Here is a 20,562-nt window from a genome sequence, read left to right on the forward strand (position 1 = left end):
TTGATAGCAAACTGGATTATTTTGTTAAAAATTAAACAGTTGGGTTAAAAATGAACTTTTTTTGTTAAAAAATCATATTTTTTATATTAAAAATAAAACTGTTTTTTAGAAAAGTCATCGTGATTTGCCTTCTTGGTATGTTAAAAAAAGATCATTGAACTTTTATATTCAAATTCAATATTTTATTGTCGAAAATTCTTTTTTCTGGTTTCAGAATTCATCTCTTTTCTTAGAAATTTTGATTATTTGGTTGAAAATTAACTTTTTGGCTGAAAATTGATTTTTTTTTCTAAAAATTCAACTGCTACGTAGAAAAGTCGCCATTTTGGCTTAACAATTCCACAATTTTATAGAAGCTTGAACTGTTATGTTGAAACTTAACTTTTTTTAATCGAAAATTCATATTTTTTGGGTAAAAATTTTATCTATTAGGTTAAAAAATGAACTGTTTATTTAAACATTAACTTTTTTGTTAAAAATTCATATTTTTGTGATGAGTATTCAACTCTTCGTAGAAAAGTGGTATTTTTTGCTTAGAAATTCAACAATTTTATAGAGACTTGAACGATTATATTTAAAAAAAAAACCTTTTTGTGTAACATTCATATTTTTGGCTTGAAAATTGGTTTTTGTGACTTTTGTTGCTTTAGTTGAGTAGTTCATTGTTTTGTTAGAAATTCAACTATTTGGTTGAAAAAGGAACTGTTTGGTTAAAATTTACTTTTTTGTTAAAAGATTATTTTTGGTTGAAAATGGAAGCTAAAAATGCAACGTGTTGCAAAAATTAACTTCTTTGTTGAAAACTGTATGGTTAAAAATTATTTTCTTTTAGTTGAGTATTTAAATATTTGGTTGAGTATTCAATTATTTTGTTGAATATGCAACGTTTTTGTTTAAAAATCAACTCTTTGGTTAAAAATTAACATTGCAGTTGAAAATTCATGTTTTTGGGTTGAAAACTCAACTGTTTTGTAGAAAAGTCGTATTTTTGGCTCAGAAATTCAATAATTTTATAAAAACTTCAACTCTTTTGTTAAAAATGAACTTTTTTCAAAAAAATCCTTTTTTTTCAGTTGACTATTCAACTGTTTTGTTGAAAAATTAACTTTATTGTTGAAAAATCGTATTTTCGGGTTGAAAATTCCACAATAATGTTGACGGTATTTGAAATCCAACTCAATATTTTGCTCTAAGAATGAATATATTTTTCAACACACAAACACGTACTAAAACATTTTGTGAAGGCAGAAAAGAAAATTGCTGCCTCTTTTCCTTCATTTTCTAGAATGAATGTTACCATTTGTTCTACATTTTCGCTTGAGAATCACTTGTATTTTAATAATTCAGCTCATCACGAGAGTTTCTCTCGAGAGTTTTATAGCTTTTTTTTTGTTTTTTATGTTTTGCTGTGTTTTTGTTAGTTTTAACGTTTATAGCCACTCCTCAGTGCCAGCAGCAATTTGCGAACAGCCTCGCCATTATTGATGTTCCCATTTCCACTTTGCTGTATACAATTCAGAAGTGCACTCCTCTCATTGATGCACTCTGCCGCAACTGAGGGAAAAGAACACGAGGTCACCAAGGCCGTTTGCAATTGATTGTACAAATTCAAGAGAACGCACTCCTTCATCTTTGTCTCAGAAGAGCCAATTTCCGGGTCGATGGCACATCGCCAAATTAAACTGTCGAGGAAGTCCTCTCGGTATTTGAATCCACCCTCCTCACTCGCATATATCACTCCTTTGTCTTTCAGCCAACGAGTTAACTGTAATTCAACACAATTTTGTTATTAATTCAATTAATCTAAGAAAAACTAACTTTTCTTATACACACCAAGGCGATGGTCAATTCACCCCCAGCTACCTTCCTATGGTTCCCCCACTTTGCGGCATCCCCTTACTCGGCTGAACTGCTGCCGCCGAGCCTGGTCAGTGCGAGTCTTTTGTACCTAATGAGGACTAAAATGCGGAATATAACATTGTTTAAAGTTGGCACTTTGTAATTTACAGTTGTGATATTCCAAATCAGCGAATTATAAATGTCCCAACGATATGTTGTTTGACTTAATAAGTTGAACATTAAAGCATAAATGATCAAGTTTATGTGAAATCTTGTAGAAGATTGTTTAGTATTTTATAAATTTTTAAAAGAAAAATCTGTCTACGTTCGATTTTAACCGTTTTTAAAAATAATTAGTTGAATTTTTATCTTTCTCAATTCTGATATCATTCAGTTTGCAATGCGTAATTTAAGAATATTTTCTTTGAAAAATTTTCCTTTTCAGATTTTTTCTTTTTAACGAACATCTTTAATTTAAAGCATTTAAAAATGCAGTCTTGAAGAATTGAACAATTGAAAATTAAAAGCGTTTGAACTTGAAAATTTTTTATACATAATTTTTACTATAAAGATGGTAAATATAAATAATTAGTTTTTAAAATGGATCTGTACTTCAAGTAGTAAAAAGTGAACAATAATTGATTTGACCAAACGATTGAAACTTTACAAACTATTTTGAACATGAAAATAGCTTCATAATAATAAATTCATAATTAAAGACTTTTATTAAGTTTAAAATATTGTTTCCGTCTAAAATATTCAATTTTTAACCCATTCAATTTGAAATTTTTTAATAAGAAAAAGAACAATTATTCAATATTTAGAAATATTTTATTATACATTTAAGACGAGGAACTTGAAACCAAATATTTAAAAGTAAACATGTTTGACAAAGAAAGCCTTGAATCGTTAAAATTTCGAAGAGCTTTTAAACTTTGAACGTTACAATTTTTATTGTTCTTTTTTAAAAATGTTCATTTTTTTAGTAAAATTGTTGAATTCCAGGCATAAATAACAATTGAACACTTATTTTTTGTAGAAAATTTTTTAAATTAATTTAAATGATTTAAACGAAGATATTTGCAGATTTAAAATAAAAAATACAAAATTTTTTAAGAAATTTGAAAGACTTCAAAAGAATAATAAAATATTCTCCTAAAATTCAGAGGAAAATTGAAAATTATTTTTCGTTTCGAATAATTATTTTTAAAGAATATTTAAAAAGATTGAAAAAGATTTCCACAATTGTCAAAAGAGAATCTGGAATATTTCAAGGAAATTTTTTTTTAATTTCCAGAATTTTCTAAAAATTGTAGGAAAAATGTGATAAATATCTTTTAAAATGAATCGATTTTTTCGTAGCATTTTTAGAAAATTCTACAAATTTAAACATATTTCTTTAAAATATTCTAGATTCTCTTTTGACAATTTTTGGAAATCTTTTTAAATATTCTCTTAAAATAGTTATTAGAAATGAAAAATCATTTTTAATTTTCGTAGGAATCTCAAGAAAATGTTTTTGTTTTTTTAAAGCCTTTCACAATTCTTAAAAAGCTTCTCAATTTTCTATTTTAAATCTGCATACATCTACATTTTGTTTTAAATTAGGCTGTAACTATTTGCACCGAAATTTGGAAATAAAATGTGGAAGATTTTCAAAGATATTTAAACTATTTCAAATTAAAATAATGTAAAATCTAATTTAAGAAGTGTTCAGTTTAAAAAAAATTAATTTTTTCAATTTTTGATATTTGAAGCTTAAAATCGTTTAAAACAATATTATTGATGGAAGTTAAAAATTCTAAATTTGGCTATTTTTCATCATTTCATTTAAATTTGTTTAATTGAAAAGTGTTAGTACCTAACGTAAATTATGGAGAATTTGAATATAAAAAATTTTAATTAAAAATTTTGATCACTTCAAATGGAAAAACTTTTAGCTTTAGTGTTGAAATGTTTTTATTTTATTGACCGTTAAAAATCTTTGTGAACCGGGAAATAACCGGGAATTTTTTCATCGATTAAAAAGGCCGCCCTGAATTTATTGGTGCAATATTCTACTTCGCTTGGGGAAATTCTCGAAGCTAAAATTTTGCCAGATTTGAGAACTTATTAACTAACATCATAAATCGCATTTCTCAACATTATCTTGAAATAATTTTGCACTTCTAGTGCAAGAATATGAATAGTCTCATTCCTATCCTAATTTGGTAACAAATTAGCAAACATCATAAATTTTGTTTATTCCTTATCTATTCTCATTGCATGAAAAAAAGTTCACAAAACAAAATTAAATTTCCAAACTACAGGTACCAAACTACTGAAGAACTTTTAAATTATAAATGTAACTTAATTTTCAGGTACTGGTATAACTACAAATAATATTCCTGCTCTAATGAATATTTTTAATTAACTTTCATAAACAAATTGCATAATATTCATCCTATTATCCCAGGCTTAAAGTTATACATAGTGGGAAATATTATGTACAATTTTCATTTTGTTTCTCCCACTTTTTGCGTGAACAAAAAATCCTAAACGATTAAAAGTATAATTTTAAGCATTGCGATGGGTTAAGCAATAAACAAAATTTATCATTTTTGTTAATGATTTTTCAAATCTAGCCAAATTTTAGCTTCCGGAATGTACCTATGTTAAGTCAAATGTTACACTAGGAAACTAAAGCTACTGCAATTGATTTGAGTAACGTATACTAAAAAATTGTCCACAAAATTTCACATAAACTTGAACATTTATTCTTTAATTTTCAGTTCTTCAAGTCAAATAATATATTGTTGAAATCGTTATAATTCGTAGATTTCGAATATTATAATTGTAAATTACCAAGCGCTAAATTTAAAAAAAGTTATATCCTGCATTTTAGTCCTCATTAGGTACAAAGGACTATTTTCTGACGGGCAGGCAGGAGTTCGGCCGAGTGAGGGGAAGATGAGGCGAAGTTAGAGAGTAAGGAAAGCGTGGGGATGGGATGAATGAGAATGGTGGGGAGAGAAACTGAGAAGAAAGTCGTGGGACTGCAGAGGAAAGGAGGAGTCTTATAGAAATAAGGCTGAGCAGAGTAAGGGAATTGAGGAAGAGCAGGGAAGAGATGGGAAGTAGGAGCAGAAAAGTATTGTTGAATTAGGTAAAGTAATGGGGAGGGGGAAATGAGGGTATGAGTAGTAGGAGGAGTGTGGATAGGGGAAGGTTGAGAAAGTTGAGAAGTATTTGGGTTGATAGTAAGGGAAGAATGGGGAAGTAAGTTAAGTGATTAGAGAAGGGTGGGGGTTTAGAAGAGGGGGAGCTTTGAATGACTTAATTAACATCCTAAAAGGCTACGAAACACTTTTCCGTAGGCGCCCGATACCTATTTTGACTTATTTTTTATGATAAAATCACTATATTCACATTTTTAAATGAAACTATCATTTTAATTTCTTTTTTATCAATAAATGAACTGATGGCCATAAATGAACACTATACCATCCTATTTTCGAATTTTCTTGAATTCTTTTGAAATCTTTTAATGTGTTTTAATGATTCCAACGAAGTTTTATCAAATTGCAATCATTTGAAAGTCTTCGAGATACAAACATATTTTTAATTTATCGATGAAGTAAAATAGATCATTAAAATTTATATTTGTGATCTGATTTTTGAAAATCTTATAAACATTCCGTGCTTACTATAATAAGTAATTGTTTTGAAATAAAGTAAATTCAAGATTACCTTTCCTCGACAAATAAAATTGTAGGGGTTCCCTTCGATTCGAATATTGTTAAGACTTCTCATCGGTTCAATATCTCCGGGTATTAAACAATTTATCTGATTATTATTCAGAATGAGATTTCGAAGATTGAGTAACTTTCTGAAGACAGAAGCTTCGATTAATTTGATTTGGTTGAAGGACAAATTCAACTCCTCCAAAGAACGCATATCATTGAACCATTCTGATGGAACATTCGAAATATTGTTATTCGCTAAGCTCAATTTCTTTAAATTCGTTAAGCCGTTAAAAGCATCATAGTCCAATGTCGAAATTTGACAATTTTGAAGAGTTAAGGATTGTACCATTGATCCAAAAGATGCGAATGTATTAGCTGGGATACTTGGCAATTTTGAAAGTGTGATAAATATGCTTGAGAATGTTTCATGCTTTTTTTCAGCAATTTCCTCCAGGCTTGTGTGTTGACATTTTAAACTTTTAACTCCTGCAAGAGAAAAAATAATTAATTAATTATGATAGTAATAATAATAGTATAATATTATTATTAATAATATAATAATATTATTATACTAATATAATAATCTTCAAATTCATTCAGTCTCTTTGTCCACATTTGAAGAGTGGCAGTACAGAAATAGATAAACAACATTTTTCCTAAAATGGATTTATTGCGTAACAAATTCCTGCAAAATCAAATACATGTTGTGGTAAAAGGATTTGTTCAAATTCTCGTTTTTTAATATAGGGATAAAAAAATTAATTCTAGTTAAAATTTTAGTTTAGTATTTGATGTGATTTGAGTTTAGCACTAATTTTTTTCTCCTCAGCATCGATATTTCTTGAAATTATTATTGTTGATACCGTTACAATGAATTTTTATTTTCTGGGTACAGATCAATTTTTTGGTATCAAACAATTATTATTATTCAGCATCTCCATATCTCTGAGAAGTTTTTTATTTTGGTAAAAAATTTAAAATGTGACTTTCAAAACCTATAACATTGTAAACTCAAAATTCTTGGTTAATTTACTCTGAACTGGCTAACTTTTTTAGATCAAAACTTTTTTCATTCTCATTCAGAAACTCAATGTCTCTGAATAAAGTTTTTTTAAACTGAGGATTACTTTTTTTATCGCAATCCGCAGCTGAGTCTGTTCCAATTTGCGGTTTCACTTTTAGATTGTCAACTGACACAGACATTACCTTGAAACTGGATGACTTATTCAATAAATTTTTCGGGCTTAAATCCACAACACGTCGTCTCGGGATCACATTTTTTTTTTTTTTTTTGCAATCCGCAACCTATCCTGTTTCAATTCATAGTCAGTGTCACATTGAGACTGGCCGCTAACAAATTATTTCCTCGAAGACAGATAACTATTTCTGATAAAATATTTGTTAGCTTAAATCAGTAACACGTGATCTCGAAAGTGAACTTCTGTCTCATCTTTATATGTTTTTTTTTTGTTTTTTTTGCTTTCTCTCGTCTATCGCGTGTTTTTTATTAATAATAGCATTATCTATTCCGCACTAGGCGCACGTGAATTTTCCCGGTTTGTGAGGGAAAATACATTTTAATTCAAAATAATAATGTTGAATAACTATTTATTTTCTGGTTTATCTTTTAATTTTTTTAAGCCTGTAAAAATATCATTTTGCTGAGAATGTGTAAAAAAAATCAACTAAATTTTGAAACATTTCAGATATGTGAAATCAAAATTTCGACAAAAAACCTAATCTTCAACAAATTGATCCAAATCCAAAAAAGATAAATTTTCTACAAAAGAGTTGAATCCTCAACTTAAAAAAAATAATTTTCGAGCGGTTGTGTTAAAAAAAAGATTATATATTTGCAGAAAATATAAATTTGCTACAAAATAGTTTGATTTTTCAACCCGAAAATATTAATTTAAAAAAGTTCATTTTCAGCCAACTAATTGAATTTTCAACCACTACATTATCTAACAAATTTTAATCTAAAGGGATCATTAAATCAGAAACAGCAGAATTCATTAAAACAAAAAAAAAACAATTTTCAACCACATCATTGAATCTTGATCCGAAGAAAGATTTTAACTTTAATCCAAACTATTGCAATTTTAATTTTAAAAAAGGATCAAATTTAAAATAAGAACACAACTTTTTTAATTGGTGAATTTTCATCCAAAAAATATTTTGTAGTCGAGAAAGAAAAAAATCTTAGGCAAATTATAATTTTAAGGAGAAAATAATTTGTGATACTAAATAACAAATATATAATCTGCCGTATTGGTTTTTGAAAATTAAGAAAATATATTTTTTTAATCGTTTTGAATATGCTTTTGAGAGAACTTAAAAAAATAAATAACCTCTTAAAATGTTCCCAGGAATATAAAGATCATTTTTTTATCATCTTGAAATTTTTCAAAATCTTTAAAAAACTTCAAAATTTTATTTTTAAATCTTAAAAATTCTATATTTCGTTTCAAGTTTTCTGAAACCTTTTCAAATTTTAAATTATTTTTGAACTTTTTAAGGAACTTCTAAATATCTTTCTAAAGTTATGCAAAATGTTGGAAAAATTCTTCATAATTAAAAAAACTGCCTTAAATTCTTACATATTTCTTTTTTACATTTTTCTAAATCTTTTGGAATGTTTTAAAATCTTTTTGAATATTCTCTTAAAATAAATATTTTATACTTCTAAGAGTTAAAGTTATCTTTGGAAATTATTCAAATTTTTCATTCCATTTTTTCCATGTTCCGCAAAACTTAAAAAAGTTGTTTTAAAACCATCTAGATTTTTTTTCCACGTATACTAAAATCTTTAAAGCTCAACATTATTGAAAAAAAATCATTTTAAATGTTCTCAGAAATATTATTGAAGGTTTGTCCATAATTTCATTTTTGAACCTTTTTTTAACGCTTTGAATTAGAAATGATGCAATTCCCACTTCTATTTAATGAAATTGTATAATTTTATAAAATTTTATTCTAAAATCTCCCATTTGCAAGAGTATTAAATTGTTTTAATTCAATTTCAAACCCTCTCAATTTATAATTATTCAATGTTAAACGTTTTTATTTATAAATGATAAAAGCTCAAATCCTTTTGATCCCATTCAAAATAATGTCTTTTTTTCAAAATTTTACCAAATTTAAACTTATTTAATTTGAAACGCTTCCAATTCCAAGTAATTCAATATATGTATCGCTTTAAATTCGAAATTATTAATTATTAATTATTGTTTCAAAAATTTGTTACACCTAATATTAAAAAATTGGTGTAATAGTGAATTTTTAAGGCGCGCGCGTACATGTACTGCAAGTTGTAGAATCAATTGTTAGGTGAAAAAATTATAAAAATATTTTTGATTATTTTCCCTTACCATCTTCACTGGATACAGTGCAGGTAGCACTGATGCAATCAATAAAAGTGCTAAAACTTATTAACACTAAAAATAATGAGACCTGCATTGTGACTAATTTGAAACTAAAATGAATAATGGATATTTTATCGTATTACGTGTTAGGAAAGAGAAACGGACGTTTGAAAAAGATAAAGACTTAATCAGAATCAAACTTCCCGTTGAAATTCTTTTATGATTAAGAAAAATGTATTCCTACAATTGCTAAAACTGTCCAAAAAATCAATTCTATAAGCTTCTAAATTTGTTGAGAAGAGAACACAAATTAATTAAAAAATCCTACTGTCATAATTAAATATAATCAAAAAGTACATATGTGTTGATAAAGTTCTTTAAAAAGGGGGCTAATTATAGCTAATTGAATTATAGATCATTAAAGAATTTTCAATTGCAAATCTATAAAATTCAATCAATTTAAATTTCAAATATTTCAAATTGATTAATTTTCGAAGTAGAAATATTCCAAACTAGACCTTGAAAATTTCATCATTTTCTATAATACACAATAAATATTGAATATTCTTCTGTCACAAATATTCAAAACTAAAAACTTTAAATTTGAAAATTTTAATTCCTGAATCTTTAAAATTGAAATTTCTCGATTGTAATTTTTCAAAATCGTAGAACTTTGAATTTTTAATCTATCAAATTAAAGAGCTTGTGAAAGTTTGAAAATAATAATTATGCCATTTTTAAGTTTTACAATTCAAATGTCTCTGCAATTTTGATTCTTTTGTTCGGAATTTCTTCAATTTTCAAGATTTATAATTAAAAACTCGTCTTTTGATTTAAAAACTCCTCTAAACGTAAGCATTTTTTATGTACACCTTCAGAATTACATACCATCAAAATATGAATTTTAATATTGCATAATTTGCAATTCTGTATTTTCAAAACTCGAAAAATTTTCTGCTATTTTATGTTATGTTACTGTTTCTATTCGGAAATAACTGGTATTTTTAATCAAATATGATGAAATTTCAAATTATAAGAAGACTATTCATTTCTTGCCTTAAATTCCTGTATTTTACATTTGTTTTAAAAATTAACAAATATTGATTGTTTACAATATTTTTTTACTTAACACCATCGACTATGTAATACAAAGCAGATTTGCTGGGGAAAAATATTGTTTTAATGGTGAAACTATTTTTGTCATTTTTTGTGAAATTTAAGTTATAGTTTATTTCCATTTTTTACGGAAAGGTTAAAAAAACGATAAAAAATGACCAATTTTTCCAATAAACGAAAATCTAGAAAAGAGGCTCTCATTATCCTCTTTCGTATTTAGTTAAGAATATTTTAAAAAAAGATAAATCTTTTTGTTTCGCCTGAATATTTCTATTTTTTAAATTTATTATTACTAATTTGACTAAGAAAGACATTTTTATTATTAAAACATTTAAATTATTATTTATAGTCACAAATGTAATTAAAAAAGGAATAAAAACAATTATATTTACCTCCAATCCTTTTTGTTTCAAATAATCAAATTTAGAAGCTTGAACAATTTCGGATTGTGTTAGTGGTTTTCATCAAAAATTGAAATTTTTACTAGAAAATCATTATTGTTTGAAAAAGTAGTTTGAAAACTGTTATTTTTAAACAAAAAATTAATTTTACTACCAAATAGTTAAATTTTCGACCAAAAGGATACATTTTTCTATCACAAAGATTATTTTTCTATTAAAAAAAAAAAAACGACTTTTTAACGGAAAACCAAAAACATTTCAAATACGAATTGAATATTAATAATTTCGAGTAGAAAAATTAATTTTTTAGAAAAAAAAAACGAATTTTTTACAAAAGACATAACTTTTCAATGAAATAGTTAAATTTTCAACATAAGTAGATTTTTATCAAAACGAGGAGTAATAAAATTTTCAGTTAGAAAATTAATTTTTAGGAAAAAAATTTCAACAAAATAGTTGAATGTTGAAACAACAAAAAGAATTTTCAACTCTAAGTATGAATCCTCAATAAAAATAAATTAATAGTCAAAGTAATAGTTGAGTTTTCGACCATAAATATTTGCTACCAAAAAAGACGAATTTTCAATCTAATACTTTAGTTTTTAAAAGAAAAACATCGATTTTTAACAAAAAATGGCATAGTTATATTTTCAGTTGAAGAAATTAATTTTTTTGAAAAAAACGAATATTCAACAAAATGTTTCAAATTTTAAACTAGAAAATAGAATAAAAATAATGATTATAATGATCCCAGCGAAGCTGCGAAGCAAAATTAAATATTTTAATTTGAAACCAAAAACAGTTAAATTCCACCAAAGAAGTCGATTTAAAAAAAAAAAACAGTTGAAATCCTCCATCAAAAAAGATTTATGTTTCAAAAGCAGTTGTTTTTTTGACTAAAAATTTTTCAATCAATAAAGAAAAATTTTTGTTTCCAAAACGCAGAATGTTCATGCCAAAAGACGAATTTTCTTAATTTCACAGCTAGACTGCTCTAATTCAAGTCGAAAAATTTAGAAGCGAGTCTGCAAACATACATGTACGAAATAATTATGGAAAGCGGTGTGAAGTGTGCGAATATTTAAATTTTCAGTATAATGCATTATATTTAAAAATATAATTCTAACTAATAAATGTATAAAAACGGTTTCTCATTCCTTGAAATGGTACTTCTAGACAAATTTGATATTTATTCTATTGATTACTTCAATTAATAATCAAATTGATAGACCATGGGGAAAAGTCGTTACATAATTATAACCTTTATCATACTATCAATAATGTTCATTGGCAATTTTTTATTAACAATATTGCCGTAAAAACTAAAGGTATCTATTAAATACTAGTTTCAATATTTTGTAACTTTTTTTAAAATTTAAAAACATTTTAAACTATAATCGGCTCTTCTGAGCAATTCACTAACATTTTCTTAGAGCTGTATGCGGAGAAAAAAAACCTGGAGTTTTATACGGACTGAACCAGAGCTAGAGCAAACACAGTGGACCCGTCGAAGTAGTCTTTGCAAAAATGAATTCACTCCAATTCCCATATAATAACAGTTTCTGGGGTTGCCTCGCACTGCCCTTGTTACTAAATCGGTTCCCTCGAAACTTAAACAGTCAGGGTTGCCTGAACCGTTCCCAACTGGAATGCATAATATTGCGCAATATAGCCGAATGAGTACTCGTGCAATGCGGCCCTTCCGAGGCAAAAGTCGCAACTGTCTCTCGATCGCTGTACTATAAATTTGTATCATAACTATGTATCAAGGCGTTGGTCGTTAATAAACAAAAATTCAAATTCTTTAATTTAAGCGAATATCTCAAATTGATAATTCGAAAATCATAACAATAAACATGCAATATTTTTGTCATATTTTTGCAAACATCTCAGTAATTACAATAATAAGATTAAAATAGAATCATATGTTTTTAAATTTATACATTTTTTATTTAAAAAGTGTTTTTGTTATAGCTATCTTCAGAGTAGGAATTTTGTTTGGATAGATTTATTCATATTTATTCCAGCATGTTCTGTATGATATGAATATTACAAGTTGGGGAATTACGTTTATATCTCTGGTATTTCCCTCACAAAAAAGAAAACAAAAGTCTAGTTCGCAACTCTAAATATAGAGATGATTGTACAAGCTTCTGAATGCGCAAGGGATTCCAATTCATTTAGGAAAATTCGAGAATATTTCACGTTGTTTGATGAATAAATATTTTTCATCGAATTTTATGTAATATATTTTTCAATCTATCTACACTACCACAATGGCACACAAAAATATTTATATTATGATTTTTTTTATTTTTATAACTGCTGTATTTTTATTTTCCACACGGGAGTGATGCAGGATCAAAATAATGTTTCAGATTTGATTAATTAAAATGTTAATTTTTATAGAAATATTTAAATACTATTAAAGTAAAAGACTTGTTCGAATTTTAACGCGTAACTGAAGGGTTGTAGTGCAGAAGTTGATGATCAACATTTTCACCGAAAATAGGGTTTTTGCATAAAAAGGTCATTAAAAATCAAATACATGTTATAATAAAAAGATCTTTATGGATATCTTATTTTTAATATATTAGTAAAAAAAGATGATTTTGTATTGCCTGACATCATATTTTGTTTAAAATTAGTTATTTTATTTTAAAATCACTGTTTGTAAATTAAAATCCAACTATTCCAGTTAAATATTCATAACTTTAGTTAAGCATTTATCTATTTGATTAAAAGTTAAACTATTTTTTTAATAATTGACTTTTTTCAATTGAAAATTCAACTTTCTCTGCCAAAGTTGACTACTTTCTTAAAAATTCCTTTATTGGAGGTTTATCTCTTTGCTATGACATTTAATTCTTTTTTTGCAAATTCGTTTTTTTTTTAAATGAATTTCTTTTAGCTAAAAATGCAACTTTTCCATTTTGTGATTGCCATTTTTTTTAATTGAACATTCTACTATTCGGGTTAAAAATTCAATAATTGAGATGAACTTTTTTTTCTTCACTGAAAAAGCTTTGTTGAAAAATCGTGCTCTTGGTTGGGACATTCATGATATTAGTTGAAAATTCATCTCTGGTTAAAAATTGGACTATTTTGTTGAAAATTCCTTTTTTACGTTTCAATTGAAGTTTTTTACTGAAAATTTAAATTGTCTATTTAGGGTGGAAATTTTGTCATTTTTTGTTGTTGAAACTTTAACTACGTTGTTAAAAACTCTTTCTCCTGGCTTCAAAGTTAATTTTTTAAAATAAAAAAGAACCTATTCCATTTTTGGTAGGAAATTCAGTTTTTTTCAATTTGAATTTCAACTACTTGGTTTCAAGTTGAACCATTTTTTTGGTAAAGATTCATCACTTTAGTGAAAAATTATTTTTTTCTTTTTGCTTGAAAATTTTTTTAACTTAAAATTTAAATATTTCAGTTAAAGATTCATAATTTTAGTTAAAAGATTATCTATTTGGTTGAAAGTTTAATTATTTTCTTGAAAATTAATCTTGTTTAATTAAAAATTCAACGAATTGGGTCAAAGTTGAAGTACTTTGTTAAAACTTTTTTTTCGCGAAGGTTCATCTCTTGGGTAGGAAATTTAATTATTTTGTTAAAAATTCGTTTGTTTTGTATAAATTTAACTTTTTAACTGAAAATGTAACTTTCCCGTTTTTGGTTGAAAATTTAATTTTTTTTTAATTTAACGTCCGTCTTTTTTGGCACAAAACTAATGTTCTTGGTTTCAAATGTCCTGTTTCTGGTTAAAATTGTAACTTTGGTTAAAACTTAACTTTCTAAATTAATATTTTAGGATTGAAAACTCAACTGTTTTAGAGAAAATTCACCTTTTGATTTAAGAGTTCAACAAGTTCGATAAAGTTTTTTTTTTGTTGACTGAACAATTATTGTTTGTTGAAAATTCATTTTTCACGTTTATAGGGATCGTCCACAAATTACGTAAGATGTTTTTCTTTTGTTTATATCGTTGTGTCCTTCTCAACTTCACAGCAATTTTATGCTCGTCTTTATTCAAACAAAAGTAAAACGTCTTACGTAATTTGTGGACGATCCCATATTGAAATTTTTTAACTAAAATGTAATTCTGATTAAAACCAAAAATATCCGTTTTATAAAAAAAAATGGTTTCAAGAAAATTTTTTCATGTTTTTGAAAGGAACCATTTTGCTTTCCAACATTTTTTTCATATCTTTTATAGTTTTGCTGAAAAATAAATTCTTTCTAATCCAGGGGTCTCAAAGCATGGAGATTTCATGAAAGTCGGCTTAATCATTTTCAACTTGAACATTTTTGCACTGAACTTTTCTTTAAGCAATTCTTTTTCTTATGGATCACTTTTTGAAATAGGTATTATTCAAATTTAAGAACAGTTTTTTTCGACATACTCTAATTTTTTAGTAATTGTTAAAAGTATTATCGAAGAATTGGATAAATTTAAAACTGTTCTTTTTTTGGAAGTTTTTGTACGGTAAAAAATCGTTTTTTATCACTGAGGTTATTAAAGAATTGTTACACTCGTCTTTTCTTTATTGTTTTTTACTTTTAGATAGTTTATAATTGTTTAAATATTTTTGCAAATAGTATGGAGCCCTTTTTGAAATATATATATAATTCAATTCTAAATTATTTCCAAATAAAATTTTGCAATTAAATTCTCCGACAGATTTTCAATTGGCCTTAGAACTACTCATAAATCATCAGCAAAATTCTTTATACAAAGGAACATTGAGTTCAACAACTTTTAGTTTAAATATCTTTTAGGCTCAACGTACGACTTGGAACGACGCTGATTAAAAATACTTGACCCAGATTTTGTAACTAAATTTCAAATAAAAGCGTTTAAGCAAAAAAATGAGGATTATATTATAATAATTTCAAAATAACTTTTTTACGTTTATAAAGTTTATAAAGTTTACTATTATAAAGTCTTTGTATTTCAAATTTTCAGCATTTTCTTAAAATATTTTCTATTAATTTTTTTAAAATCCTGTTATAATGGCCGGGACCGTGCTTAATTTAAGTAACGGACAACTGGTGGACATTTCTTGTAATTGAGATGATGCATGCTTTGCAGGGTGAAAAAAAAATCATTTTTAAAATTCCCTGTTTCTTCTTTGGCCAAGTTTTTATTTTACCTGACCTTTAACATTCAAATGCCAGCATTTAAAACTTGTAATATTTTTCACATGGAATGGAATGAAATGGAAGCTTCTAATGTGTACCCCTAAGGGTTTATATTTTTCTTGCATCTTCTTATCTATTATTCCTTTACACACACCCCACACACTTACTTGGTGCTGGAAGGCGGACCTACAGTTTAAGGTGGGTTCCGAACCACCAAGAGCAACACAGCTTTAAGTACTTAGAGAAAACCTTTTTCTCTAGAGGTACCGGCCCCACGACTCTCCGGAGATGAACAACTCCCTTGCGACCGAGATTCTTCCAGAGTGCGAGGCGGAAATCGAACCCGCAAGCCGAAAGAGTGTGTCCAAAGCCTACGCTTTAGCCCCCACGACCATCGTCCCACTCGGAGGTAATACTTTTGTACCAGAGTAGACGAATTTTCGAGAAAAAATATAATAGTTCATATTTCAATCAAAAAAGATGAAATTTCGTCAAGAATAATGCATTTTAATACGAAAACGCGAATTTCCTTCAAATAATGATTTTTTCGCCATAAAAGGAAAAAAATTCACCGAAACTGTTGAATCTCCGAGCTACAAGACGAGTTTTCTGTAAAAAAATTAAATTGTCAACTAGAAAGTATGAATTTCCAGGAAAAAAAAACTTTCAAACATAAATCTTCATTAAACATTTTTTTTCAAGAAAGTAATTGAGCTTTTACTCGAGCAGTTGAATTTTCAATTAAAAAAGATCAGTTTTCAACAATACAGTTAAATTTTCAACAAAAGAGATGAATTTGAAACTAAAAATATGTATCTTAACAAAAATAATTTCTTAACAAAGTGGTTCATTCAAAATTTTTGGACAACATAGTTTAATCCTCAAGCAAATAAAATTAATTTTCAACCAAACATTTTTAATAAAACAGTTGAACTTTCAACGAAAAAGGACGATTTTTTATCAAAAATGTTGAATTTTCAAACAAACAGTTGACTTTTCAATACCAAAATGTAAATTTTAAACAAGTAAATTTTCTATGAAATAGTTGCATTTTCAACAAAAGAGTTTAGTTTTTATCAAAAAAGGATAATTTTAAAACAGAATTGTGAAACTTTTACGTAAACAGTTGCATTTTTATTTAAGAAAGATGACATTTCTAATAAAATAGATGAATTTTTTAATTAAAAAGACAAATTAAAAAAAAATATAGTAGAATTTTCATTCAAAAAAGTTTTCAGTTGACTTTTTTATCACCATAATATGAATTTTCAAGAAAACAGTTGAATTTACTACCAAAAATGATGAGTTCTCTACAAAATTGTTGAATTTTCAAACAAATAATAAAATTTTAAACTAAAAATGTAATCTCCAGAAAGAAACAACTTCAAAAAAACCCTGGTACTTTTTTTTTAAATTGTTGTGGGCTAGGTTCATTTTTCACTCACCAGATTTCTTTGACGCATAAAATTAATTCATATTAAATTTCTGTACATTTACCGCGAGTTATACTGATGGGCCTTGGATACTATTGGGTCCGAGTGGGGAACCTCACATGACAATTCTGTGACGCTCTTCACTTGGGATGATTGGTAGAGAGATTGATCAGCAACCTGGGTCGGAGCAGCGTTGCTGAACGAACGTGTTACTTGAATAAGTAATACGAGAATTCTAGTTCAATCTAAAAAAACCTATTACCTTCTTTCTCACATTACTCCCCTCCTCATCGAGTAAATCACGCATACCCTGAAAGGAAAATGCCTTAATGGTATAACGTGCAAGGATAAAGGACTACCCCGTCCACCGGAAAAAAGCGTAACAAAACATCTCGACCCCTCCCCCCACTTGAGCTTTTTTCTCAGGGGATTAGGGCTAGAGTGGTAGCGACATTATATTTATCGATATATATTCCAATTGGAAACGATTCAGGCGGCCCTCACTGGTTACGTGTCAATCCCCCCGAAATCAGTCCAAGACCATTTGAAGGCAACCCGCGACACTTGTCTGAAATCGAGAGTTTGGTGTGCAGTCCCTTACATGCTTTTCACAAGAGGACAGTGGCGTAGCCAGGGGGGAGCTTGGTGGGCTCAAGCCCCCCTTCCCCCGAACCTAAGTTTTTAAATTTTCATTTTTCTTTTCCCCACTCTTTGCCTATACATAAACCCGAAGCCCCTTCCAAAAAAATCGACCCCCCCCCCCCCCCCCCCCCCCCCCCCCCCCCCCCGAAAAAAAATCCTGGCTACGCCGCTGCAAAAGGATCAATCATTTTCTTGAATCCGGAAGGTTTTGAATTTTAATTGACTTTCTCTCATATCCCAGTCTATAATAAGGTGTGGCTGGATTTTTCATCAACTATTTTTCCGCTGTATGTCCCCTCTAATTAAGTAGTCATTTTTATGTTGATTTCAGGCATTTCGAGTTTGGCGAGTTGCGGGGAAGTTGATGCTCTGCCCGAATTGCCAGCGCAAGATGAGGAGCGACTGCAACGAGCAGCTCGATTATTGCAGCAGAGATTGGTATTGCGTCAGTGGTTAGCAGATCATGGCCTTCACAATTATTATCAGAGGTACGTGACATAATAGGAGATACATAAAGCGGAAAAATTACAATAATTATATATTTTCCCTGATTGATGCAACCATGAATCAACCTGTTTTTGTACATTTGTTTTTTTGTCTTCTCCTTTGTTGATCGAATAAGGCTCATGCAGATGGAAGTCGTGTCTTTGGAGGACGTTTATTGGGTGGAAGACAATGCAGCTCGCTCAGCTTTGGGAAAGGATCTCCCAAAGTGGATTCAAGCTCGACAAACTTTACCTACATCGAAGGAAGATTTGGAAGCCCTTAAAGCTGACCTCTGGAGTTCGGTTGTCAAGAATAGTCAACACCAAGACGCGTGGACCTGGGGTCAGTACTTATATTTCTAAATTCTCATCATAAGTTAGGGTGTCTTGGTTTATCAGGACGTGTCCTGATTGTATGATTTTTTGTGCTATGTTCTGATTTTTTATTGCAAATTTTATTAATTTTTTAAAGGAAAGGAAAACAGCGAATTATCTAAAAAAATGCAAAGTTCTGAAAGGTATTTGAGATAATTAACATATTGTACAGATTGTACTAAATTATTTAGATTAAAATGCTAAGCTCGAAAAAAGTGATTTTATCATTTATAAACTTAGGGAATGAACATACAATTTTATCATTTCGTTAAATATTCAACAATTTTTTTAAAAAATAAAAAAGTCAATATTTTTGCTTGAAAATTCCACCCTCATCTCTCTCTGCCCAAAAAATCGAAAAGATTCTGAAAGGAAACTTCTGGTAGATTCTGAAACATTTTTTATCAGATGTTATCAGGAATTATTAATTATTAAAAAATTATTAATAATAATTTGAACAAACATAATAAGTGTTTGAATATGGTTTAAAATGTAACTAATTTCATCCTAAATTTGTTCACTAACTTACTATCAAAATTATTAAACAGTTATAATTTTGAAAAAATGATTAAATTTCGGAATTTATCAAATGAGTAATTTTTTACTTTTTAATCCTTTATTATATTTTTATTTTAAAAGTTTATTTACAATTACATAATAACTACATGTCAACTTCTATTAAATAAATATTTTTATAACAATATTATATAATTTAGTTTTCTGATAAATTCTGAAAGATTCTGAAATAAAATAGTGGTACAATTTCGGATAAAATTTCGGATGCAGATTTCGGAAAGGATCTGAAAGATATGGAAAGCTTCGGAAAGAAAGTTCTATCAGAAATTTCTATCAGGGCTGATAGAACTATTTTGTAGAAAATTTGCTTTTACAGTTGCAAAATCCACTACTATTTGGTCATTCCTTTTCATATTCATATTTGAAAACTCCACATTTTGGATGAATATGTTTTTCTCTATTTGGAATGGTGGTCTACTATTTCGCCACCTGATGCCGAAAACTGGAACTAGAAAGAGTACTTACAATATTAAAGATGTATTTTAATTTTTTCATAAAAGTGTTTTTACGATTTTTTTTGTGAATTATAAAACAATGACTTAATACTAACAAACATCTTCATCAAATGCAAATATTTTTAGATAGAATTTCCATCTTATACATTAAAAAAACACATTTTTGTTAGATAGGTTTAAAAAATAAACTATGTCACTACTTCATGTAATTTTTAATGCATTGTAAGCTTAAATAAACTTTACTTAGTGTATGCAGCGACTAAGTTTATCCAGATCATGCAAAGAATATGAATAATAGACAATTTGAATTTAAATACGAATTCTAACCTATTTTTCAGATCAGATTTTTAAATCGTAAATATTTCATGTATAAATTAATAAAAATGTAACCTTTAAAATAAGCCCATTTAAGTTTATAATCGTTTATAAATCACAATAAATAGAAGAAAAATTGTTTTGTTTTTTTAGAAAAATATTTCTGTCAATAAATTTTTTTTTCACTGTATAATATGTATATTTCATATAAACCCCTTTGCTTGGATAAAGAATTATTTTTATTATACAATTAATACTTTGAACTCCACAGAAAAAGTCGTTAAAACAATTTTATGCATAAATTAAAATGCATTTTTAAAATTGTACCTATTATTTCTAGTTTGGATTTTTGTCGCCAGGTGTCGTATAACAGTTTAACCAGTTCCAATTGACTGAAAAATCTTTCTTGGTTGAAAATACATCTGTTTTATTTGAAAATTCATATGTTCTAGAAATTGCATATTTTTTCGATAAAAATTCAACTGCTTAGTGGAAACAAAAATTTTTTTAAGAAGGATTTTTAACTATTATATGAAAAATTCGGCTTCTTTGGATAAATTCAAGTATTTACGGTTTAAAATTAAAATATTTTTTGGGTGAACTGTCAACTATTAGAGAACATTTTTGCACAATCTTGAAAAATCAATCTGTATTCAAAAAATATTAACTCTAGACCAGTAGACAAAAATGAAT

The 20,562-nt window shown here is 27.6% G+C and overlaps 2 protein-coding genes across 3 annotated transcripts in view; one reads left to right on the forward strand and one right to left on the reverse strand.

Moving 5' to 3' along the window:
- The window catches only part of LOC117178349 (apoptosis-resistant E3 ubiquitin protein ligase 1), a 132,185-nt gene that overhangs the window by 74,079 nt on the left and 37,544 nt on the right, over positions 1-20,562 (forward strand). For both annotated transcript variants that reach the window (XM_033369775.1, XM_033369776.1), the window contains exons 3-4: positions 17,995-18,151; positions 18,286-18,491. In XM_033369775.1, the coding sequence (XP_033225666.1) occupies positions 17,995-18,151; positions 18,286-18,491 (363 nt within the window). The remainder of the gene's footprint in view (positions 1-17,994; positions 18,152-18,285; positions 18,492-20,562) is intronic.
- On the reverse strand, positions 1,183-9,035 carry LOC117178350 (peroxidasin-like). Its single transcript, XM_033369777.1, has 3 exons — positions 8,936-9,035; positions 5,569-6,050; positions 1,183-1,765 (listed from the first exon to the last, which is right to left on the reverse strand). The coding sequence occupies exons 1-3, from the start codon at positions 9,021-9,023 to the stop codon at positions 1,424-1,426; spliced, it is 912 nt and encodes a 303-aa protein (XP_033225668.1). The 5' UTR covers positions 9,024-9,035; the 3' UTR covers positions 1,183-1,423.

The sequence above is a fragment of the Belonocnema kinseyi genome, chromosome 8 (assembly GCF_010883055.1).
Source record: "Belonocnema kinseyi isolate 2016_QV_RU_SX_M_011 chromosome 8, B_treatae_v1, whole genome shotgun sequence".
NCBI lineage: Eukaryota > Metazoa > Arthropoda > Insecta > Hymenoptera > Cynipidae > Belonocnema > Belonocnema kinseyi.